This window comes from Coregonus lavaretus, assembly GCF_964263955.1.
Source record: "Coregonus lavaretus genome assembly, chromosome: 28".
Lineage (NCBI taxonomy): Eukaryota > Metazoa > Chordata > Actinopteri > Salmoniformes > Salmonidae > Coregonus > Coregonus lavaretus.
In genome coordinates this window covers 6,404,270-6,428,054 of record NC_140015.1, presented here as the reverse complement: position 1 = coordinate 6,428,054, position 23,785 = coordinate 6,404,270, and the positions used below count along the sequence as shown (strand labels likewise).

Genomic DNA, 23,785 nt, shown 5'->3' with positions numbered 1-23,785 from the left:
GATACAGCCCGACAGGATGCTCTCAATTGTGCATCTGTAGAAGTTTGTGAGGGTTTTAGATGCCAAGCCGAATTTCTTCAGCCTCCTGAGGTTGAAGAGGCTCTGTTGCGCATTCTTCACCACACTGTCTGTGTGGGTGGAGCATTTCAGTTTGTCGGTGATGTGTACGCCAAGGAACTTGAAGCTTTCCACCTTCTCCACTGTGGTACCGTCGATGTGGATAGGGGGGTGCACCCTCTGCTGTTTCCTGAAGTCCACGATCATCTCCTTTGTTTTGTTGACGTTGAGTGAGAGGTTATTTTCCTGGCACCACACTCCCAGAGCCCTCACCTCCTCCCTGTAGGCGGTCTCGTCATTGTTGGTAATCAAGCCTACTACTGTTGTGTCGTCTGCAAACTTGATGATTGAGTTAGAGGCGTGCTTGGCCACGCAGTCATGGGTGAACAAGAAGTACAGGAGGGGGCTGAGCACGCACCCTTGTGGGGCCCCAGTGTTGAGGATCAGCGAAGTGGAGATGTTGTTTCCTACCTTCACCACCTGAGGGCGGCCCGTCAGGAAGTCCAGGACCTAGTTGCACAGGGCGGGGTTCAGACCCAGGGCCTTGAGCATAATGATGAGCTTGGAGGGTACTATGGTGTTGAATGCTGAGCTACAGTTAATGAACAGCATTCTTACATAGGTATTCCTCTTGTCCAGATGGGATAGGGCAGTGTGATGGCGATTGCATCGTCTGTGGATCTATTGGGGCGGTAAGCAAATTGAAGTGGGTCTAGGGTGACAGGTAAGGTAGAGGTGATATGATCCTTGACTAGTCTCTCAATGCACTTCATGATGACAGAGGTGAGTGCTACAGGGCGATAGTCATTTAGTTCAGTTACCTTTGCTGTCTTGGGTACAGGAACAATGGTGGCCATCTTGAAGTATGTGGGAACAGCAGACTGGGAAAGGGAGAGATTGAATATGTCCATAAACACACCAGCCAGCTGGTCTGCGCATGCTGTGAGGACGCGGCTAGGGATGCCGTGATTGTCTGTAGACCCTGCCACATACGTCTTGTGTCTGAGCCGTTGAATTGCGACTTCACTTTGTCTCTATACTTGTTTCATCTTCATATGTACTGTTACTTAGGGTTGCACTATCAGTAGCTAGCTAGCTAGCTTAGGCTAATGTTAGCTAGCTAGCTATTAGCTATCTGTGTACAAGGGGATTGTTTGAAAGAGAAACTATGAGATAGTGCTCCCTTATTTCTGCTAATCATCACCTGTTATAAAATGACAACAATGTCTTGCTAGCTGACTTACTCTTCCACTGTCGAAGCATTGTTTCCTGAATCATTCTGCCCTGTTCTGTAAGAACTCCCTGGGTTTACTGTGATGCTGTGGATGTTTGGTCAGGACGTGTCGTTTTAATTTGTTCCGTTTTGAGAGACTCATTACAAAGCACAAAACACATCGTGGGCGCTCCTCATTATTTCTCAAAGTTTGTATTAAACCAAGAGAGAGAAACTAATCGCTGTGTTTGCGTTTCATGACAATTGACCTCAGTCAGAACTTGTGGCTAGCTTGAGTACATTCGATGACAGCGGTGAGTGACGGCAAGTGGGAATGACAAGTCAGTTGCCCCGTTCAAAACAACCTGGAACACGGAACTGGGAAATTGGAAATCTCCGACTTCCGACTTCAGTGCGTTCAAAACAACTGGGAACTCGGAAAAAACTGGGAACTCGACCTCTTTCTAGAGCTCCAACTTTCCGACCTGAAGATCACTGACGTCATGATTTGACCTCGTATTTTCCGGAGTTTCCAGTTGTTTTGAACACGGCAAGTGGCTGAGAGCGCATCATCTGCTGCTGTACGACAGTACTGCAGCGTGTGGGTCGCGGAGTGAACAGAGAGTGCAGTTGCACTTAGCCAAATCACTTCCAGTAATTCATAAAACATTTATTTACTCTGACACGTCGCGACCCACCATTAACAGGTCAAGTGGGTAGTGATACATACTTTAAGAAAGGCTGGACTAACACATCATGAATCGTTTTCTCCCAATAAAATACTGTAGGTTATCACATACACTGAGTGTACAAAACATTATGAACACCTGCTCTTTCCATGACATAGAGTGACCAGGTGAATTAATCCAGGTGAAAGCTATGATCCCTTACTGATGTCACTTGTTAAATCCACTTCATTCAGTGTAGATGAAGGGGAGGAGACAGGTTAAAGAAGGATTTTAAACATTGAGACATGGATTGCGTATGTGTGCCATTCAGAGGGTGAATGTGCAAGACAAAATATTTAAGTGCCTTTGAAAGGGGTATGGTAGTAGGTGCCAGGCGCCAGAGATGGAAACTACCTTGGCGTTACAAGCGCCGTGCTCTACCAGCTGAGCTACAGAGGACCACATCTCAGTTTGTTTCTGTGGTTCTGCTGATTTTCTTCTGAACTTTCATTTATTTATTTTATATTCACGCATCAATTCTACACCTTTTCACACATATTACCGCCTTACTGAAAACAGTAATAGACAAAAACACTCAGTGGAGGTTTATAGGCACTAGCATTGGAGCACACACACACACACACACATTCACTCACTCACACATGCATGCGTTCACTAATGCCACAATCTCCGCCTTGGCTGGCATTTCTTTTAAATGGATCCATTTTGCATCACAAGCTAGGTTTCCTTCCAATTTGTGACAGATTTTCAAGCAGACATTCTAGAATCCACATCCAAACAGAGCTGTGTTTCCATCAATCTGACGTAGTGCACATAAAAAGCACTTAGTCGTATAACTTTTCATTTACCGAATAAAACATCAAAAGTTCTACGTGTTTCCATCCTAGTTTTGGCACAAAAAGTCTGCGATAAACAGCAAATGTGCCCACTCTCGTCTTGGCACGTAGCTCTAGCCAACAGCTCGTAGATACAGTGCGGAGGGTAGATTAGGAGGTTATGCCAATCATGTCACCACCATACAAATTAAGACCATCGATAGTTATTGGAAAGGAGCATCAAGCGCATCACCATGCACTTTCACCACCCTGTGAAGTTCATCATCATTAATTTAATCTGTAGCTAATAAACTGTGCATGCTTTGCCAAGTCACAGTGTGAGGACCACACAATATAGCATCGCGTGATTGCAAATTTACTTCAAAATGATGGTTAACATGTCAATATTTGCTGATAAAAGCGTTTCTACTGCAACTGTCGCATATTCTATTTCACAGACAAAAGAAAATCCAGCAGGCCTGTCTTTACATTTTTTATCTGACAAATGTGTTTTTAATGCGTTCAAACCCCTACTGTATACAGTCCTCATCCTCTGTGACATATTTCCTTCAATTCCACAGCCAACTGTGTGAAGTGTACTGAAGGACCCTGCAGGGTTTCACACGATAAGACAAATTGAAAAGATAGAGCTGCTTGTTGCTCTAGTTCTTTAGAAGCGGGTGAAAAAACAAACAGGTCGGCTTGAATTAAATATACTGTCATCTACAGGCGGACTGTGAGAATGTGATAGACGTCTTACGTAATGCCTGTGTTTTGGTAAAATCATGGATACAAATATTATGCCTATGAGCGTTAACTGTCAAATACATAAACACTTTCCTGCTGAAGAAAGAGAGTGCTATTCAAGATGTAGAAGCTCTATGGAGCACACAGTTTCGGGAACAACAAGAACTTGGATTTTGATCTTTTCAGCATACTTAAACCAGGGAGCCAAAGAACATAGTGCTGCTTCTCCTTAGAAAAACAAACATATTAGTGAGTAAGGCTCCTGTACGCTTATCCTTTGATAAATCCAGTCAAAGTTTGGCCTTCTAATGAGGTTAATAAGATCCAAAAGCAAATAAGGAAAGTAGCTCTCATAATGCATCATGTATCAGGCAATTTATAAACTCCGCTATAAAAAGCATCAAATCAAATCAAATGTATTGGTCACAGACACGTGTTTAGCAGATGTTATTACGGGTGTAGTGAAATGCTTGTGTTTCTAACTCCGACAGTGCAGTAATATCTAACAAGTAATATCTAACAATTTCACAACATATACCCAATACACACAAATCTAAGTAAAGCAATGGAATTAAGAATATATAAATAGATATATGAACGAGCAATGTCAGAGCGGCATAGACTAAGATACAGTAGAATAGTATAGAATACAGTATTTTTGTATTTTATTTATTACGGATCCCCATTAGCAGCTGCCAAGGCAGCAGCTACTCTTCCTGGGGTCCAAATACAATTTACATACAATAAAACAATACATAACACAACACAATATTACACACTACTCTACCATAACAGATTTACAATATAGAATCAAAAGTACAGCAAAATAACTATATTAAAATGTGTGTGTGTAGAGTGCGTTTGTTAGCATGTTTGCGAATGCTGTGTGTGTGCCTGTGTGTGTCTCTTCACAGTCCGCGCTGTTCGTAAAGTGTAGCTTTATCTGTTTTTTAAATCTGATTTTACTGCTTGACTGAGTTACATGATGTGGAATAGAGTTCCATGTAGTCATGGCTCTATGTAGTACTGTGCGTTTCCCGTAGTCTGTTCTGGACTTGGGGACTGTGAAGAGACCTCTGGTGGCATGTCTCGTGGGGTATGCATGGGTGTCCGAGCTCTGTGCCAGCATTCCAAACAGACAGCTCGGTACATTCAGCTTGTCAACACCTCTTAAAAAAACAAGCAGTGATGAAGTCAATCTCTCTTCCACTCTAAGCCAGGAGAGACTAACATGCATGTCATTAATGTTAGCTCTCCGTGTACTTTTAAGGGCCAGCTGTGCTGCCCTGTTCTGAGCCAACTGCAATTTTCCCAAGTCCCTCCTTGTGGCACCTGACCACACTACTGAACAGTAGTCTAGGTGCGACAAAACTAGGGCCTGTAGGACCTGCCTTGTTGATAGTGTTGTTAAGAAGGCAGAGCAGCGCTTAATTATGGACATACTTCTCCCCATCTTAGCTACTGTTGTATCAATATGCTTTGACCATGACAGTTTACAATCCAGGGTTACTCCAAGCAGTTTGGTCACCTCAACTTGCTCAACCCCCACATTATTCATCACGAGATGTAGTTGAGGTTTAGGGTTTAGTGAATGATTTGACCCAAATACAATGCTCTTTGTTTTGGAAATATTTAGGACTAACTTATTCCTTGCCACCCATTCCGAAACTAACTGCAACTCTTTGTTAAGTGTTGCGGTTATTTCAGTTGCTGTAGCAGCTGACGTGTATAGTGTTGAGTCATCCGCATACATAGACACACTGGCTTTACTCAAAGGCATGTCGTTAGTAAAGATGGAAAAAAGTAAGGGGCCTAAACAGCTGCCCTGGGGAATTCCTGATTCTACCTGGATTAAGTTTGAGAGGCTTCCATTAAAGAACACCCTCTGTGTTCTGTTAGCCAAGTAACTCTTTATCCACATTATAGCAGGGGGTGTAAAGCCATAACACATACGTTTTTTCCAGCAGCAGACTATGATCGATAATGTCAAAAGCCGCACTGAAGTCTAACAAAACAGCCCCCACAATCTTTTTATCATAAATTTCTCTCAGCCAATAGAAAATACAGGGTGGTCCTCATGGTGTGGCAGAAGCTCAGTGCCTTAAAAGCTTCTACTTCCCTCTTATTTTTAACCCCATGGCATTGTCCGAACACTGTCCTCCTCTTCTCCTTGGTCACCACAATTTGGAAATAGCATAAATGGGATAATATTTTAATTAGGTGAAAACTCACTTAACCTGCCAGTTAACTATAAGTGGTATTAAATCAAACAGACATTGCAGATTTATATAGTTTCTGTGCAGAATTTTTTTTAATGTATGTTATTTTAGTCAAAAATTACACAATTATTTTCTCTCTTTTTCTCCCTCTGTCTCACTCTCTCTGCTATCCTCTCAGGTGCGTTCTGCGGTGAGGAAGAGATGGCACCGCTGGCAGGACAAACATTCAATCAGGGCTCGGGTGGCGCGTGCCATGTCCATCCCCACGTCGCCCACACGGGTCAGCTTCCACAGCATCAAGCAGTCCTCTGCCGTGTGAGGACCAACAACACACTGCTCTGACTGAACGCCCCCGTCTCACCTCTCACTGGCAAACACCCCTCCAACAGGTCCCCCACAGAGCACCTCTTTCCCCTCTTCTCTCCAAACCAACCGAGGGAAACAGCTACCGTGATGCTTCACGCAGGGTACACTTGGTCTGTAAACACAGACCTCACATACCCCCTCCCAGGGAGCAGTGACCTCTGTAGTCTCTCGCCTGCTGATACATTGAGGTACGTTCACTCAGTGCATTCCTCTGAAAGCTACAGAGGGTCAGGATGACAATGGCCAAACAGAGAAATGTCAGGAGCTGACTTTTTGCCAAAAGGTAGCACAGGGAATTGTTACAATCCTTGTGGCATTGGCAGATTCAGTTGAGAGGTGACTTTTGATGTCAAATACATACAGTGGGGAGAACAAGTATTTGATACACTGCCGATGTTGCAGGTTTTCCTACTTACAAAGCATGTATAGGTCTGTAATTTTTATCATAGGTACACTTCAACTGTGAGAGACGGAATCTAAAACAAAAATCCAGAAAATCACATTGTATGATTTTTTAAGTAATTAATTTGCATTTTATTGCATGACATAAGTATTTGATCACCTACCAACCAGTGAGAATTCCGGCTCTCACAGACCTGTTAGTTTTTCTTTAAGAAGCCCTCCTGTTCTCCACTCATTACCTGTATTAACTGCACCTGTTTGAACTCGTTACCTGTATAAAAGACACCTGTCCACACACTCAATCAAACAGACTCCAACCTCTCCACAATGGCCAAGACCAGAGAGCTGTGTAAGGACATCAGGGATAAAATTGTAGACCTGCACAAGGCTGGGATGGGCTACAGGACAATAGGCAAGTGCTTGATACACTGCCGATGTTGCAGGTTTTCCTACTTACAAAGCATGTATAGGTCTGTCATTTTTATCATAGGTACACTTCAACTGTGAGAGACGGAATCTAAAACAAAAATCCAGAAAATCACATTGTATGATTTTTAAGTAATTAATTTGCATTTTATTGCATGACATAAGTATTTGATACATCAGAAAAGCAGAACTTAATATTTGGTACAGAAACCTTTGTTTGCAAAAACAGAGATCATACGTTTCCTGTAGGTCTTGACCAGGTTTGCACACACTGCAGCAGGGATTTTGGCCCACTCCTCCCTACAGACCTTCTCCAGATCCTTCAGGTTTCGGGGCTGTCTCTGGGCAATACGGACTTTCAGCTCCCTCCAAAGATGTTCTATTGGGTTCAGGTCTGGAGACTGGCTAGGCCACTCCAGGACCTTGAGATGCTTCTTACGGAGCCAATCCTTAGTTGCCCTGGCTGTGTTTCGGGTTGTTGTCATGCTGGAAGACCCAGCCACGACCCATCTTCAATGCTCTTACTGAGGGAAGGAGGTTGTTGGCCAAGATCTCGCGATACATGGCCCCATCCATCCACCCCTCAATACGGTGCAGTCGTCCTGTCCCCTTTGCAGAAAAGCATCCCCAAAGAATGATGTTTCCACCTTCATGCTTCACGGTTGGGATGGTGTTCTTGTGGTTGTACTCATCCTTCTTCCTCCAAACACGGCGAGTGGAGTTTAGACCAAAAAGCTCTATTTTTGTCTCATCGAACCACATGACCTTCTCCCATTCCTCCTCTGGATCATCCAGATGGTCATTGGCAAACTTCAGACGGGCCTGGACATGCGCTGGCTTGAGCAGGGGGACCTTGCCTGCGCTGCAGGATTTTAATCCATGACGGCGTAGTGTGTTACTAATGGTTTTCTTTGAGACTGTGGTCCCAGCTCTCTTCAGGTCATTGACCAGGTCCTGCCGTGTAGTTCTGGGCTGATCCCTCACCTTCCTCATGATCAATGATGCCCCACACGGTGAGATTTTGCATGGAGCCCCAGACCGAGGGTGATTAACTGTCATCTTGAACTTCTTCCATTTTCTAATAACTGCGCCAACAGTTGTTGCCTTCTCACCAAGCTGCTTGCCTATTGTCCTGTAGCCCATCCCAGCCTTGTGCAGGTCTACAATTTTATCCCTGATGTCCTTACACAGCTCTCTGGTCTTAGCCATTGTGGAGAGGTTGGAGTCTGTTTGATTGAGTGTGTGGACAGGTGTCTTTTATACAGGTAACGTGTTCAAACAGGTGCAGTTAATACAGGTAATGAGTGGAGAACAGGAGGGCTTCTTAAAGAAAAACTAACAGGTCTATGAGAGCCGGAATTCTTACTGGTTGGTAGGTGATCAAATACTTATGTCATGCAATAAAATGCAAATGAATTACTTAAAAATCATACAATGTGATTTTCTGGATTTTTGTTTTAGATTCCGTCTCTCACAGTTGAAGTGTACATATGATAAAAATTACAGACCTCTACATGCTTTGTAAGTAGGAAAACCTGCAAAATCGGCAGTGTATCAAATACTTGTTCTCCCCACTGTATTTTTCCCCCCCTGTTCGTCAGTAAGTCTAGTGTTCTCTTATTGTTTTTTATTCTGCAAAATCCAGAAGTTGGAGTCCATATGGATGGAGTTGGAGTCCATATGGATGGAGTTGGAGTCCATATAGATGGAGTTGGAATCCATAAGAAGACTTTGAGAGTGGGAAGAAAATGGTACTGGGGCACGTGCTTGTATCGTGTCAAATACATGATCCATGTTGGACTAACTGACCTGTCCAAGATCATTGACACAAACAATTTGATTCTTGTTCCTTTGCATGTTTTTAATTTCTGTGGAGCAATTTTTCAACTTTGAGCTGGCTATGCTTGCTGGCGCTGCATCGCAAAGCGAATGACCGCCATGGAACATTCATTTCAGGTCTGTCCAGACTACTGTCTCTAGGAAACATTCTCCCTTTCTTTCTTTTTGTTTTTCATAGAAACCATGTTCCGATGTGAAATCTTTGGCCTCCATTGAAGATGGATGCCTTCCCCATTATCCCTACAACAACAACCAAGGCATTGTGCAAGCGGAAAAAGTGATGTGACATTATCCAACACTGTTACTAATGTGAATGAACTGTGAAAATTGGTACGCACTGTCAAATCTTCCAAGAGGACAAAACAGTTGTGTTTGTGTTGCCCAGTTCTTTCAGGAAGTGAGTATTTAGCATAACTCTCCTCAAACTGCGATGCCTTCTTCTTCTCCTCCCTTTCATCTTAGCCTTTTCCTGGGACTCAAACGTAACGGTGGCTTAGAGATATTCAGACCTGGAGGGGGGATGAAGGAAGAGCGGCAGTTTAACATCAATAAGGCATTTCACGCCTGGTAAGGTTGAGGTTTTTTGAGGCTCAAGCAAATACAAATACAAACACATATGGAGAGAGCTTATCATAGGCTATGGTATGAAACTTGTTACGTAAGGTTGTAAAAGGTGTTAATCTTCTCAACCGAATAAGCACTCCTTTATAAAAGCACTTCTGTTTATTTCAAATTCCAAAATTACCAGCACTGTAATAATATAACGCCCACTTTAGCATAGCATTGTTGAAAGCCGGATTGGGAGAAATGCCCATTATTATTTTAATTTTTTTAGGCTAGCTATGTTAAGGTCTGAGAGGAACGTGGATGTTTTGGTTGCTTCATCTCTGCAACTTGCATAACTTATCTATACTAAATCTTCAGACTAAATCCTTTTGTTCTTCAAACTCTTTCTTGCCATCAAAGGTAATATGTTATATTTCTATTGTGTCATAGAAGGTACCCACTGGGCACACACTGGTTGAATCAACATTGTTTCCTCATCATTTCAACGAAATTACATTGAACCAACGTGGAATAGACATTGAATTAACATCTGTGCTCAGTGGGTACTGATAATACTTTGCTGAAATAAAAAACCTGAACCTCCATGACCGGGAGACCCATGAGGCGGCCCACAATTGGCCCAGCGTCGTCCAGGTTAGGGGAGGGTTTGGCCGGCCGGGATTTCCTTGTCCCATCACGCTCTAGCGACTCCTTGTGTGCGGGCCGGGCGCCTGCAAGCTGACTTCGGTCGCCAGCTGGACGATGTTTCCTCCGACACATTGGTGCGGCTGGCTTCCGGGTTAAGCGAGCAGTGTGTCAAGAAACAGTGCGGCTTGGCAGGGTCGTGTTTCGGAGGACGCATGGCTCTCGACCTTCGCCTCTCCCGAGTCCGTAGGGGAGTTGCAGCGATGGGACTAGACCGTAACTACCAATTGGATATCACGAAATTGGGGCGAAAAATTAAATTATAATAACTCATTCCAACTCAATCCAGAATATTAAACCATTGATCAGATATTGTCATGCACATAGCACAACTTTCTTTTTTAAACACACATTAGTAAGTCAAAGTAACTAGGAATAGATTAACACAAGGTCTGGCAGATGACTGAGTGAATGCTAACTTCTTGTGGTTTGTTCTGACAAAGGGGGAACGAGTGATGCTGATGCATATTCAGATAGACGTTGTCTAGACAGGACCTAGACAGGACCAGTCTCAAATGTATTGCAGTGGTATTCACCTCTCTCTCTCTCTCTCTTTCTCTGAAAAAAATATTGTAATTATGAGTCCAAAAGCTGAAATAATTCGCAATCATCATCTCCCCAAATGTTCCTTTATTTGTGTAGTTCTGTCAATTGGCTACCGTGGGAACCCTCCCAAAAAGCTTGTGAGCTTGAAGCTTGAATCTCAGGGCTCAGAGAACCAGTTGGCTTCCACACACTACCCCATACAGCACAGGATGGAACCAATTAAAACCAATGTGTTACATGGTGTTGTTAAGATCGCTCTGCCCAGTAGGTAGAGCTGTGAGAGGATTGTGAGAGCTATAATGGCCTCACCCACAGGGACTTCTCATCTGCCACTCTTGCTCACTCTCTTTCTCTCTCTCTCTCTCTCACTCTCTACACCTTTCTCTACCCCTCTCTCTCAACACAGACCAGCGTGGTCTGCTAATTAGCTGTACCTGCAGGGAAGTCACAGCTAGTTTGGCTGACAGCTGAGAGCAGGGGACAATTCAGGGAAGAGAGAAGAGTAGCAAAGCCCGTATCCTGACACTGTTCCCTGATGTGCAACATCTCTATGAACAAGCGAGCGAATGGAAGAACTGGGAATGAAATGAAAAGGGCTTTTGTGGTATAGATAGAGGCATGGATGGCAACTGGGACTAGCTGGGATTTGACTTAAAATGGGCATAGCCACGGGAAGTAGGGGGTGCTGAGGGTGCTACAGCACCCCCTGATAAATTGACATTTTAAAATTGACACATAACAAAAATGTTGACAGCACCCCCACCCCAAAACATCTTCCCGCGGCCATGCCCCCCGCCATAGTGCACAAACAGGGACCGAAAAATGGATTGTCGGTTGTGTTCATTGTTTTGATGTTTTTCTTTAGGGTTTGAAAGGCATACAGTGTTGTTATTCATGCATTTGTTCATACAGACCTTTGTGCTTATTTGGAACACAATTATATACAGTATTTACAAGGTTTTGTAATATGGAAACAGTGTTACTACCCACTGGGCAAAAACTGGTTGAATCAATGTTGTTTCCATATCATTTCAACCCAAAGAATTCAATGTGATGATGTTGAATCAACGTGGAAAACGGATTGGATTTGCAAAAAGTCATCAACTTAAGGTATTTCTGTATTTTTTTCACCCAACTTTTAACCTAAATCCAATGACAGAGTGACATTTTTGGTTGATTTCACGTTGAATTCACATTAACCAAATGAAAATTAAAACTAGACATTGAACTGACCTCTGTGCCCAGTGGGTATTCAGTTGAAATGCATCCTGAAGTGCTAAGTGACATTTAAACACATAAATAAACAAACAATTTGACACATAAACAGCATGCTGACAAATCATCTAAATCCAAATTGACGCGCCCTGTCACAAGCTGATGTGATTATTTTGCAAAGTCATAAACAAAGCCAACCCTCCGTTGCCAGATATGTCTATAGACAACCAAAAATTGTTTGATCTGAATCCTTTTTTCCTCCTGGCCCCTTTTGATCATTGGCATAAAGAAGTCAGAATAGAATACGTGATTTCATTGGCAATGTTTACAGATCACTTTCAGTAATAGTTACAAAACGTATTGTCAGACATATGTATCCTAATCGCTGAAACAAATGATCACAAGAATCACAGATGCGGCTTCATCTATGTCTGCTGAAGGCAGGCTGATTTATGTTTTATGGGGAAAATGTGATGGATGGGGTTGGACGGTAGTTGTAACAGAGGACAGTTTATTCCACAACCCCATTGTTTATGCACCTGCCATGCTGTTTAACAAATGAGAGAGAGAGAGAGAGAGAGAGAGAGAGAGAGATTAAAAGAAAGAGAGAGAGATTAAAAGAAAGAGAGAGAGAGAGAGAGAGAGAGAGAGAGAGAGATTAAAAGAAAGAGAGAGAGAGAGAGAGAGAGAGAGATTAAAAGAGAGTCTGATTGCTGATATGTCAAAACTAACCGTTCGCCCACTCCAATTCCAAAGCCTGTCACCAGTGGGCTCTGCTTTGTTACCCAGCCAGGGATGCTACAGCCCTCCAACACACACCATGTATTCCTCAACAGACAGGATACATGAATATATTACATTCATGAGATTGGAGGTTAGCCTGGAATGGAATTGCCAGGTATCTGCCTCTGTCATGAAAATATGTTACCTCATACCAAAATGATTTACCCTGGAATTCCAAAGGCAGTTGTTTCTCTGTTATAATGTTACAAGGACACTCTTCTATATCACCAGATTTCCGAGACTTGTATTCCAAACACTGAATGTAATTCTAGTTATCATAACCAATAACCAGATGCTATTGAAAACCTTTTCAATCAAATGCAGTATTTCTGTATTTTGTCGCAAATGAACTATATAGCTATTTTCCTTCCTTTTCCAGGAAACAGGAATATTTTTATTTAAATCTTTTCAAGTATACAGGTGCATGGTCAGACTCCGATTTGGAAATTCCCAATTTGCTAACTGACGTCAATCCAGGGAAAGTAGTTTCTTGAGGCAGCCGTCATTATTATTATCATTCTATATACAGTAGATGTCTCTGTGTGTCGTAGTCAGCATACTTCTCTAATATAGTACTTACATTGAAAATGGCTCTCATTATCCTGTATACAGTACACAGACAGCTTCATAATGAATTCCAGTTATATGCACAGATGCTATTAGTGTAGTCAGCTGTCATACCACTGACTGTCAGCAACATCAGTGTGATCAAATGTTCTCTTGTTTTTCTTTGTCATTCCCAAAATAGTTGTGGTCACGAACATCCTCCAAAGACACAAGCGGAGTTATCTAGTCAATAGGCTGTTCTTATTTCTTGCACTTTCTCTTTTTTGTTTGTTTTGTTTCCTTAATTGTGCAGAGGGGTCTTGACCGATTGCTCTCGAAATAGTTATAGTTATTATAACAACGATGTCAGTAAGTGTTCTTTCTCTGGTATTTATATTGTGTTTGTCTTTTGTTGTTAAGGTGTAAGAAGTGAAAACAGGCACACAGAATTGTATATTTATCACATTATTTAAAGGGTACAGCTTTTATTGAAGGACACAGGCCCACATTACCTATACATTAGATTTATTTATCAATCTATATATGTCCACAATGTGTCTACTTAAGATTTTGTGATGATGAAAGGTGCGATTTGTAGGTTGATGTAATTTTTTCGCTTTTGTTGTTCTGTTTGACAATGTTGCAATTATGTTTCTTTACTCTTTCAAAGTCCAAGAAGGAAAAATTATATTTATTATGTTTATTAAATCTACTTGTTCAATGTTGGAAAGCATTGAGGAATTGTACATAGTTGTACAAATACATAACAATCCAATGAGAAAAAGTATATGTGGAAAGACTTCAAGATATATTGAACAGTGCTACTACATAAATTGTGCATTAAAATGTGTTTTTTCAACAAACAAAATCTGTCCATTCCTCTCTTCCATATAACATAACTTCTCACTGAAATCAGTATACAATAACATTTTACATAATATTACGTTTTTGACTTCAGAAAAGATGCAGCAAGTTATTCTGAGTGACAATGGGTGATGCCACACAGTGTAATGTCATACAATAATAATTGACAGAAGTGAGACGTTTAACAGATGCTTGTAGTGGCATACAGTGCCCCTTGACTTTTTCCACCTTTTGTTGTATTACAAGGTGGGATTCAAATGTATTTTTTTGTCATCAATCTACACAAAATACTCTGTAATGAAAAATAAAACACTAATATATCTTGATTACATTAGTCTTCAACCCCCTGAGTCAATAGATGTTAGAATCACCTTTGGTTGCGATTACAGATGTGAGTTTTTCTTGATAAGTCTCTAAGAGATTTGCACACCTAGATTGTACAATATTTGCACATTATTCTTTTTAAAATTCTTCAAGTTCTGTCAAGTTGGTTATCGATTATTGCTAGACAGCCATTTTCAAGTTTTGCCATAGATTCTCAAGCCGATTTATGTCAAAACTGTAACTAGGCCACTCAGGAACATTCAATGTCGTCTGAGTAAGCAACTCCAGTGTACAGTTGAAGTCGGAAGTTTACATACACCTTAGCCAAATACAATTAAACTCAGTTTTTCACAATTCCTGACATTTAATCCTAGTAAAAGTTCCCTGTTTTAGGTCAGTTAGGATCACCACTTTATTTTAAGAATGTGAAATGTCAGAATAATAGTAGAGAGAATGATTTATTTCAGCTTTTATTTCTTTCATCACATTCCCAGTGGGTCAGAATTTTACATACACTCAATTAGTATTTGGTAGCATTGCCTTTAAATTGTTTAACTTGGGTCAAACGTTTTGGGTAGCCTTCCACAAATAAGTTGGGTGAATTTTGGCTCATTCCTCCTGACAGAGCTGATGTAACTGAGTCAGGTTTGTAGGCCTCTGTGCTCGCACACGCTTTTTCAGTTCTGCCCACACATTTTCTATAGGATTGAGGTCAGGACTTTGTGATGGCCACTCCAATACCTTGACTTTGTTGTCCTTAAGCCATTTTGCCACAACTTTGGAAGTATGCTTGGGGTCATTGTCCATTTGGAAGACCCATTTGCGACCAAGCTTTAACTCCCTGACTGATATCTTGAGATGTTGCTTCAATTTATACATATAATTTTCCTTCCTCATGATGCCATCTATTTTGTGAAGTGCACCAGTCCCTCCTGCAGCAAAGCACCCCCACAACATGATGCTGCCACCCTCGTGCTTCACGGTTGGGATGGTGTTCTTCGGCTTGCAAGCCGCCCCTTTTTCCTCCAAACATAACGATGGTTATTATGGCCAAACAGTTCTATTTTTGTTTCATCAGACCAGAGGACATTTCTCCAAAAAGTGCGATCTTTGTCTCCATGTGTAGTTGCAAACCATAGTCTGGCTTTTTTATGGCAGTTTTGGAGCAGTGGCCATTTCCTTGCTGAGCGGCCTTTCAGGTTATGTTGATATAGGACTCGTTTTACTGTGGAAATAGATACTTTTGTACCTGTTTCCTCCAGCATCTTCACAAGGTCCGTTGCTGTTGTTCTGGGATTGATTTGCACTTTTCGCACCAAAGTACGTTCATCTCTAGGAGACAACGCATCTCCTTCCTGAGCGGGATGACGGCTGCGTGGTCCCATGCTGTTTATACTTGCGTACTATTGTTTGTACAGATGAACGTGGTACCTTCAGGCATTTAGAAATTGCTCCCAAGGATGAACCAGACTTGTGGAGGTCTACATTTTTTTGGGCTGATTTCTTTTGATTTTCCCATGATGTCAAGCAAAGAGGCACTGAGTTTGAAGGTAGGCCTTGAAATACATCCACAGGTACACCTCCAATTGACTCAAATGATGTCAATTAGCCTATCAGAAGCTTCTAAAGCCATGACATCATTTTCTGGAATTTTCCAAGCTGTTTAAAGGCACAGTCAACTTAGTGTATGTTAACTTCTGACCCACTGGAATTGTGATACAGTGAATTATAAGTGAAATAATCTGTCTGTAAACAATTGTTGGAAAGATTACTTGTGTCATGCACAAAGTAGATGTCCTAACCGACTTTCCAAAACTTAGTTTGTTAACAAACAATTTGTGGAGTGGTTGAAAAACGAGTTTTAATGACTCCAACCTAAGTGTGTGTAAACTTCCGACTTCAACTGTATATTTGGCCTTGTGTTTTAGGTTATTGTCCTGCTGAAAGGGGAATTTGTCTGTTGGAAAGCAGACTGAAAAAGGTTTTCCTCTAGGATTTTGCATGTGCATAGCTCTATTCCGTTTATTTTTATCCAAAAAAAACCTCCCTAGTCTTTACCGATTACAAGCATACACATAACATGATGCAGCCACCACCATGCTTGAAATTATAAAGAGTGGTACTCAGTGATGTGTTGTGTTGGATTTGCCCCAAACATAACGCTTTGTATTCAGGACATAAAGTTCATTTCTTTGCCACATTTTTGCAGTTTTACTTTGGTGCCTTATTGCAAACAGGATGCATGTTTTGGAATATTTTTTATTTTCCCTCTGTCATTTAGGTTAGTATTGTGGAGTAACTACAACGTTGTTGATCCATCGTCAGTTTTCTCCTATCAGCCATTAAACTCTGTAACTGTTTTAAAGTCCCCATTGGCCTCATTGTGAAATCCCTGAGCGTTTTCCTTCCTCTCCGGCAACTCAGTTAGGAAGGACGTCTGTATCTTCGTAGTGACTCGGTGTATTGATACACCATCCAAAGTGTAATTAATAACTTCACCATGCTCAATGTCTGCTTTTTTAATGTTTACCCATCTACCTTCTTTGCAAGGCATTGGAAAACCTCCCTGGTCTTTGTGGTTTGAAATTCACTTTTCGACTGAGGGACCTTACAGTTAATTGTATGTGTTGGGTACAGAGATGAGGTAGTCAGTCAAAAGTCATGGTAAACACTGTTATTGTACACAGAGTGAGTCCATGCATCTTATTATGTGACTTAATCGTGCTGGAGGGGATGGCTGCCGTTTTAGGGGCTCCTAACCAACTGTGCTATTTTGTTAGTTTTTTCGCATTGTTTGTAACTTATTTTGTACATAAAGTTGCTGCTACCGTCTCTTATGACCGAAAAGAGCTTCTGGAAATCAGAACAGCGATCACTCACCTCGGACTGGACAAAGATTTTTTCTTTAATGAGTCCAACAGGAAGGATATACTGCTCTCCGGAGACCAGGCCCAAATCCCCGTCATTTGAGTGAAGAAAAGGCGGCGATACAGATGGAGAAGGACGGGGTGCCTTGTTAGGATTCGTAGGCGAGTGAGTAAATCACCATTACCATCGGTTCCATTGGCCAACGTGCAATCACTGGAAAACAAACTTGATGATCTACGGTCGAGACTATCCTACCAAGGGAACATTAAAAACTGTAATATCTTATGTTTCACAGAGTCGTGGCTGAATGACGACACAGATAATATAGAGCTGGCTGGCTTCTCCGTGCATCGGCAGGACAGAGAAGCTACGTCTGGTAAGACGAGGAGCGGGGGTGTGTATCTATTTGTCAATAACAGCGGGTGCGCGATGTCTAATATTAAAGAAGTCTTGAGGTTTTGCTCGGCTGAGGTAGAGTACCTCATGATAAGCTGTAGACCACACTATCTACCAAGAGAGTTCTCATCTATATTATTCGTAGCCGTCTATTTACCACCACAAACCAATGCTGGCACTAGGATGCACTCAACGAGCTGTATAAGGCCATAAGCAAACAAGAAAATGCTCATCCAGAGGCGGCGCTCCTAGTGGCCGGGGACTTTAATGAAGGCTAATTGAAATCCGTTTTACCTAATTTCTACCAGCATGTCACATGTGCAACCAGAGGGAAAAAAAATCTAGACCACCTTTACTCCACACACAGAGACGCATACAAAGCTCTCCCTCACCCTCCATTTGGCAAGTCTGACCATAATTATATCCTCCTGATTCCTGCTTACAAGCAAAAACTAAAGCAGGAAATACCAGTGACTCGCTCAATACGGAAGTGGTCAGATGACGCGGATGCTACGCTACAGGAATGTTTTGCTAGCACAGACTGGAATATATTCTGTGATTCATCCAATGGCATTGAAGAGTATACCACCTCAGTCACTGGCTTCATCAATAAGTGCATTGACGACGTCGTCCCCACAATGCCAAGAGCTGCAAAGCTGTCATGAAGGCAAAGGGTGGCTACATTGAAGAATCTCAAATATAAAATATATTTTGATTTGTTTAATGCTTTTTTGGTTACTACATGATTCCATATGTGTTATTACATAGTTTTGATGTCTTCACTATTATTCTACAATGTAGAAAATAGTAAAAATAAAGAAAAACCCTTGAATGAGTAGGTGTGTCCAAACTTTTGACTGGTACTGTATATTCTAGGCGGTGTCAGAGGAAGGTCCAAAAAATTGTCAAAGACTCCAGTCACCCAAGTCAAAGACTGTTCTCTCTGCTACCGCACGGCAAGCAGTACCGGAGAGCCAAGTCTAGGTCCAAAAGGCTCCTTAACAGCTTCTACCTCCAAGCTATAAGACTGCTGAACAATTAATCACATGGCCACCCGGACTATTTACATTGCCCCCCTCCCTTTGTTTTTACACTGCTGCTACTTGCTGTTTATTGTCTATGCATAGTCACTTTACCCCTACCTACATGTACAAATTACCTTGACTGACCTGTACCCCCGCACATTGACTCGGTACCGGTACCCCCTGTATATAGCCTCGTTATTGTTATGTAATTTGTTATGTATTTACATAAGTAACTGCTATGAGACTCAAAATTGATTTCAGGTGTATCCTGTTTCCGTTGATCATCCTTCAGATGTTTCTACAACTTGATTGGAGTCCACCTGTCGTAAATTCATACTCAAGAAGATTCAAGGCTGTAATTGCTGCCAAAAGTGCTTCAACAAAGTACTGAGTAAAGAGTCTGAATACTTATTTCAGGTTTTTCTTTTATACATTTGCAAAAATGTCAAAAAAACACTTTTTGCTTTTTCATTATTGTGTGTAGATTGATAAGGGGAAAAAACTATTTAATCAATTTTAGAATAAGGCTGTAACGTAACAAAATGTGGAAAAAGTCAAGGGGTCTCAATACTTTCCATATGCACTGTTTACTGAACAAAAATATAAACGCAACAACTTCAATTGACTTCTTCTATAATATACTTCTCCTCATTCAATCTATTTGAAGAAAACCTGATTTCTTGATGGTAGATATATATATACTATATAGATACTGTCAAGAAATAATTATATGTGGCATTAAGCCTTTTGTTTGTCAGTGCTGTCATGACAACTGGCGGATACATGTCGCTTTATCTGTACTGTATGTACAGTACATTCATTGTTATCATCACCGTCTGACTAAGAAGAAGATCAGAGATTCGTACAGACTAGCTTTGATCCCTTCCACATGACAAGCAAAACGTATCTATTGATATGACAAATCCATACATGCAACTTTAAAGCTAGAATCCATAGTTGCTACATCCATTTTTGGACTTATAAATGCATTATATATACCCTTTGTTTCTTGAAGAATATAACGTATAAATGCCTCATGAGCTCACTTCAGCTGTCGTACCCCATCAGAACCCAAAATATAAGCTTACTCCAATGTTTGTAGACAACGTACATATAAATGAACACTGTATAGCCTCAAAACATGGTTAAAACAATACTTTTTATATAGTGGATGGTCAGTTCTTGCATTCATAGCTATGTCTATGAATTTGAGAGTGGTTACATTTCTCCAGGCCCATCCCTCACCGTTTTACCAAAACAGAGGCTGGGTAACCCCTTTGTTATTGTTTCAACTGTGGATTCTAGCTTTAAGTAAGTAAAGTAATTAAGCCTTGTCCAAGCCAGAGCAGCCCATACATGCACCTTTACAAAGATACAATACTTTGGTTTTGAAAGGAAAGCCCTTTAGCTTGTGATCCCTCCACATGATTACGATTCAAATGCTTTACACAGAAACAGCCCCGCCAGCGGAATCCAGAGGGCTTAATGTGGATGAGAGAATCTCTGGCTAAGGAGAAGAGTATAAACTGAATAGGCCTGTTGTAAGAGCCACGGGTCAAGCCGACGACGAGTGAGAGCTTTATAAGTTATTCAAGTTGTGTGGGTGTGTGTGTTTTTGTTCGAACTAACACTTCATAGTTACTCATAGTCACTTCGAAATTTGCTTAAGACATTCTATCCTCGTTTTGCTTCTTATTACAAACTGTTCAGCCCAGGCAAGGGCTGAGGGCTTAGTTATTTAGTCTGCTTCCATTGAGATCTCTCCCTTGCGTCACTCTGATTCTATAGAGTGAAAGACTGTCTTTCTCTGAACACAGTATAGCTTCTCAGCAGAGGTATGGGTTCAAGAACACAGCATTATTAACTGAAAACAGAAAATAGATTGCACTAAGAGTGTGTACTCCAGGTATCCTGAAAGTGATGTTATCTTCATCCTTGGCGAGACGATTTCCAAGTCAAACTTAATGGAGTTGGCTCCTGTGTCTGTGGCTATTTTGTTCTGTCAGACCTGAGTGTACATGCATATGTGTAGACGGGTGTGTCCCTTACGGAAAAACCAAATGATTTCACATGTGGAAAATCACATGATTTCACATGTGAAGTCATGTGAAACCATGTGTTTTTGGAACACTTCACACGTGACATTTCTCAGGTGAAAACATGTGTTTTTGGAACACATCAAGTGACATTTCATGAAGTTTCACATATGGATTTTCACATGTGATCACAATCTTTCACACGGGGATAAAAATGTGTGATGCCCTGCAAACAAAAACAAGTCCTTATGATACACACATTATTTTTAACAAGTTTTCAACATACATATTTGACACACTTTGACATACATGACTACATTGTGTATGTTTATTTATACATCAATTATTATTCAGCATGTGCTTACCTGGGATTTGAACTCACAATGTATTGGTTCATGGCATTCCGATCTTCCTGCTACGCAACCATTTCTGTGTCAATAACTGATTTCACCTGGATTCCTACACTTTGGACTTCAAAGTAAATCTCAGTTTTGTTAAAAATACACTCAAGAAAATCTATAATATTTATCATAGTGATTCAGAAATAACATTAATAATATGCCCCACAAACATTAGACAACTATACAGAACCCTCACATTGCTGAAATAAGTAAATTAAATAATTGATGAGACAATAGTCAGATTAACTGTTAACTAAAATAGCAGTGCAGATGGCACTCTTTTGCTAAATGCAAATATGTATTATAGGTAATGCATCTCTAGGGGACATTTGTGTGTGTGTGAGAGTGAGAGAGAGAGAGAGAGAGAGAGAGAGAGAGAGAGAGAGAGAGAGAGAGAGAGAGAGAGAGAGAGAGAGAGAGCACAATGAGGCTTTGTTGGACCTTTATGCCCACGAGACATAGCCGGTTAACGCTTGATCTGATATAATCTAGGCCATACTCTTCCCAAGTCGAGCCAGCACACCCTCACCAAATACATCTGCTGTCTGCCAGGGCTGTTAGACAGTGATGCCAGGGGACACAGTAAAAGGATTGGTAATGAAAGCAATACACACTGGGCAGGGTTCAGAGAGAAGACTTGAAAGTCATATCAAATTACCTAAAATGAAGCACATGGGTATGACATGTACTGGCTCATTGAGGTGAATGAGAACTTCAAAAATGTTCCTTTTATATTTATATTTTAAATATTCATTAAGGGAACACATGATAGATAATAGCATGACACGTAGGGGTTCAAGAAGTTGAATGAAATCCTCAAAAATGTTTCTTCAGATGCTGGAAAGGAGAAACTGCTATGATAAACATTACACATGGACTTATGAACCAACCAGTGGCGACCCACCTGTTTTGAGCCCCACCTGTTTAGCTATAAAAAATATATATCAACTCAGCAAAAAAAGAAACGTCCTCTCACTGTCAACTGCGTTTATTTTCAGCAAACTTAACATGTGTAAATATTTGTATGAACATAACAAGATTCAACAACTGAGACATAAACTGAACAAGTTGCACAGACATGTGACTAACATAAATGGAATAATGTGACCCTGAATAAAGGGGGGGTCAAAATCAAAAGTAACAGTCAGTATCTGGTGTGGCCACCAGCTGCATTAAGTACTGCAGTGCATCTCCTCCTCATGGACTGAACCAGATTTGCCAGTTGTTGCTGTGAGATGTTACCCCACTCTTCCACCAAGGCACCTGCAAGTTCCCGGACATTTCTGGGGGGAATGGCCCTAGCCCTCAACCTCCGATCCAACAGGTCCCAGACGTGCTCAATGGGATTGAGATCCGGGCTCTTCGCTGGCCGTGGTAGAACACTGACATTCCTGTCTTGCAGGAAATCACGCACAGAACGAGCAGTATGGCTGGTGGCATTGTCCTGCTGGAGGGTCATGTCAGGATGAGCCTACAGGAAGGGTACCACATGAGGGAGGAGGATGTCTTCCCTGTAATGCACAGCGTTGAGATTGCCTGCAATTACAACAAGCTCAGACCGATGATTCTGTGACACACCGCCCCAGACCATGACAGACCCTCCACCTCCAAATCGATCCCGCTCCGGAGTACAGGCCTTGGTGTAACGCTCATTCCTTCGACGATAAACGCGAATCCGACCATCACCCCTGGTGAGACAAAACCGCAACTCGTCGGTGAAGAGCACTTTTTGCCAGTCCTGTCTGGTCCAGCGACGGTGGGTTTGTGCCCATAGGCGACGTTGTTGCCGGTGATGTCTGGTGAGGACCTGCCTTACAACAGGCCTACAAGCCTTCAGTCCAGCCTCTCTCAGCCTATTGCGGACAGTCTGAGCACTGATGGAGGGATTGTGCGTGCGTTCCTGGTGTAACTCGGGCAGTTGTTGTTGCCATCCTGTACCTGTCCCGCAGGTTTGATGTTCAGATGTAACGATCCTGTGCAGGTGTTGTTACACGTGGTCTGCCACTGCGAGGATGATCATCTGTCCGTCCTGTCTCCCTGTAGCGCTGTCTTAGGCGTCTCACAGTACGGACATTGCAATTTATTGCCCTGGCCACATCTGCAGTCCTCATGCCTCCTTGCAGCATGCCTAAGGCACGTTCACGCAGATGAGCAGGGACCATCTTTCTTTTGGTGTTTTTCAGAGTCAGTAGAAAGGCCTCTTTAGTGTCCTAGGTTTTCATAACTGTGACCTTAATTGCCTACCGTCTGTAAGATGTTAGTTCCTTAACGACTGTTCCACAGGTGCATGTTCATTAATTGTTTATGGTTCATTGAACAAGCATGTGAAACAGTGTTTAAACCCTTTACAATGAAGATCTGTGAAGTTATTTGGATTTTTACTAATTACCTTTGAAAGACAGGGTCCTGAAAAAGGAAAGTTTATTTTTTTGCTGAGTTTATATACATATACAGTATATATACAAACATTGTCTCTTTTTTGCTTTCTTGAGTAAGGCAGCTCCAACATGCAGCTGTTTTATTCTAGCTCAGTGCTTTCTGTGGTGGTGGGGCAGCCAGAGGAAAATACAGAGCGTAGGGGTGGGTAATGTTCTCTAGTTAAGCTGTGATTGGCTCAGTGTTCTGTCACTCATGGGGACACTACGTCATTGCAAAATCTACAGGGAGAGCTCGAGAATTCAAGCCACTTGGGTGCTGCCATATATTTACATTACAAGTGCCCATCCAAGAAGGCTCAAGGTCATTGGCCAAAGATAA

General features: G+C 41.7%; 1 protein-coding gene across 1 annotated transcript in view; it reads left to right on the top strand.

Moving 5' to 3' along the window:
• The window catches only part of crhr1 (corticotropin releasing hormone receptor 1), a gene marked incomplete at both ends in the record, with an annotated part of 168,132 nt that extends 162,073 nt beyond the window's left edge, over positions 1-6,059 (top strand). The window contains one exon of the mRNA XM_084146333.1: positions 5,919-6,059. Coding sequence (XP_084002459.1) covers positions 5,919-6,059 — 141 coding nt within the window. The remainder of the gene's footprint in view (positions 1-5,918) is intronic.
• Between the last annotated feature and the right edge of the window lie 17,726 nt (positions 6,060-23,785).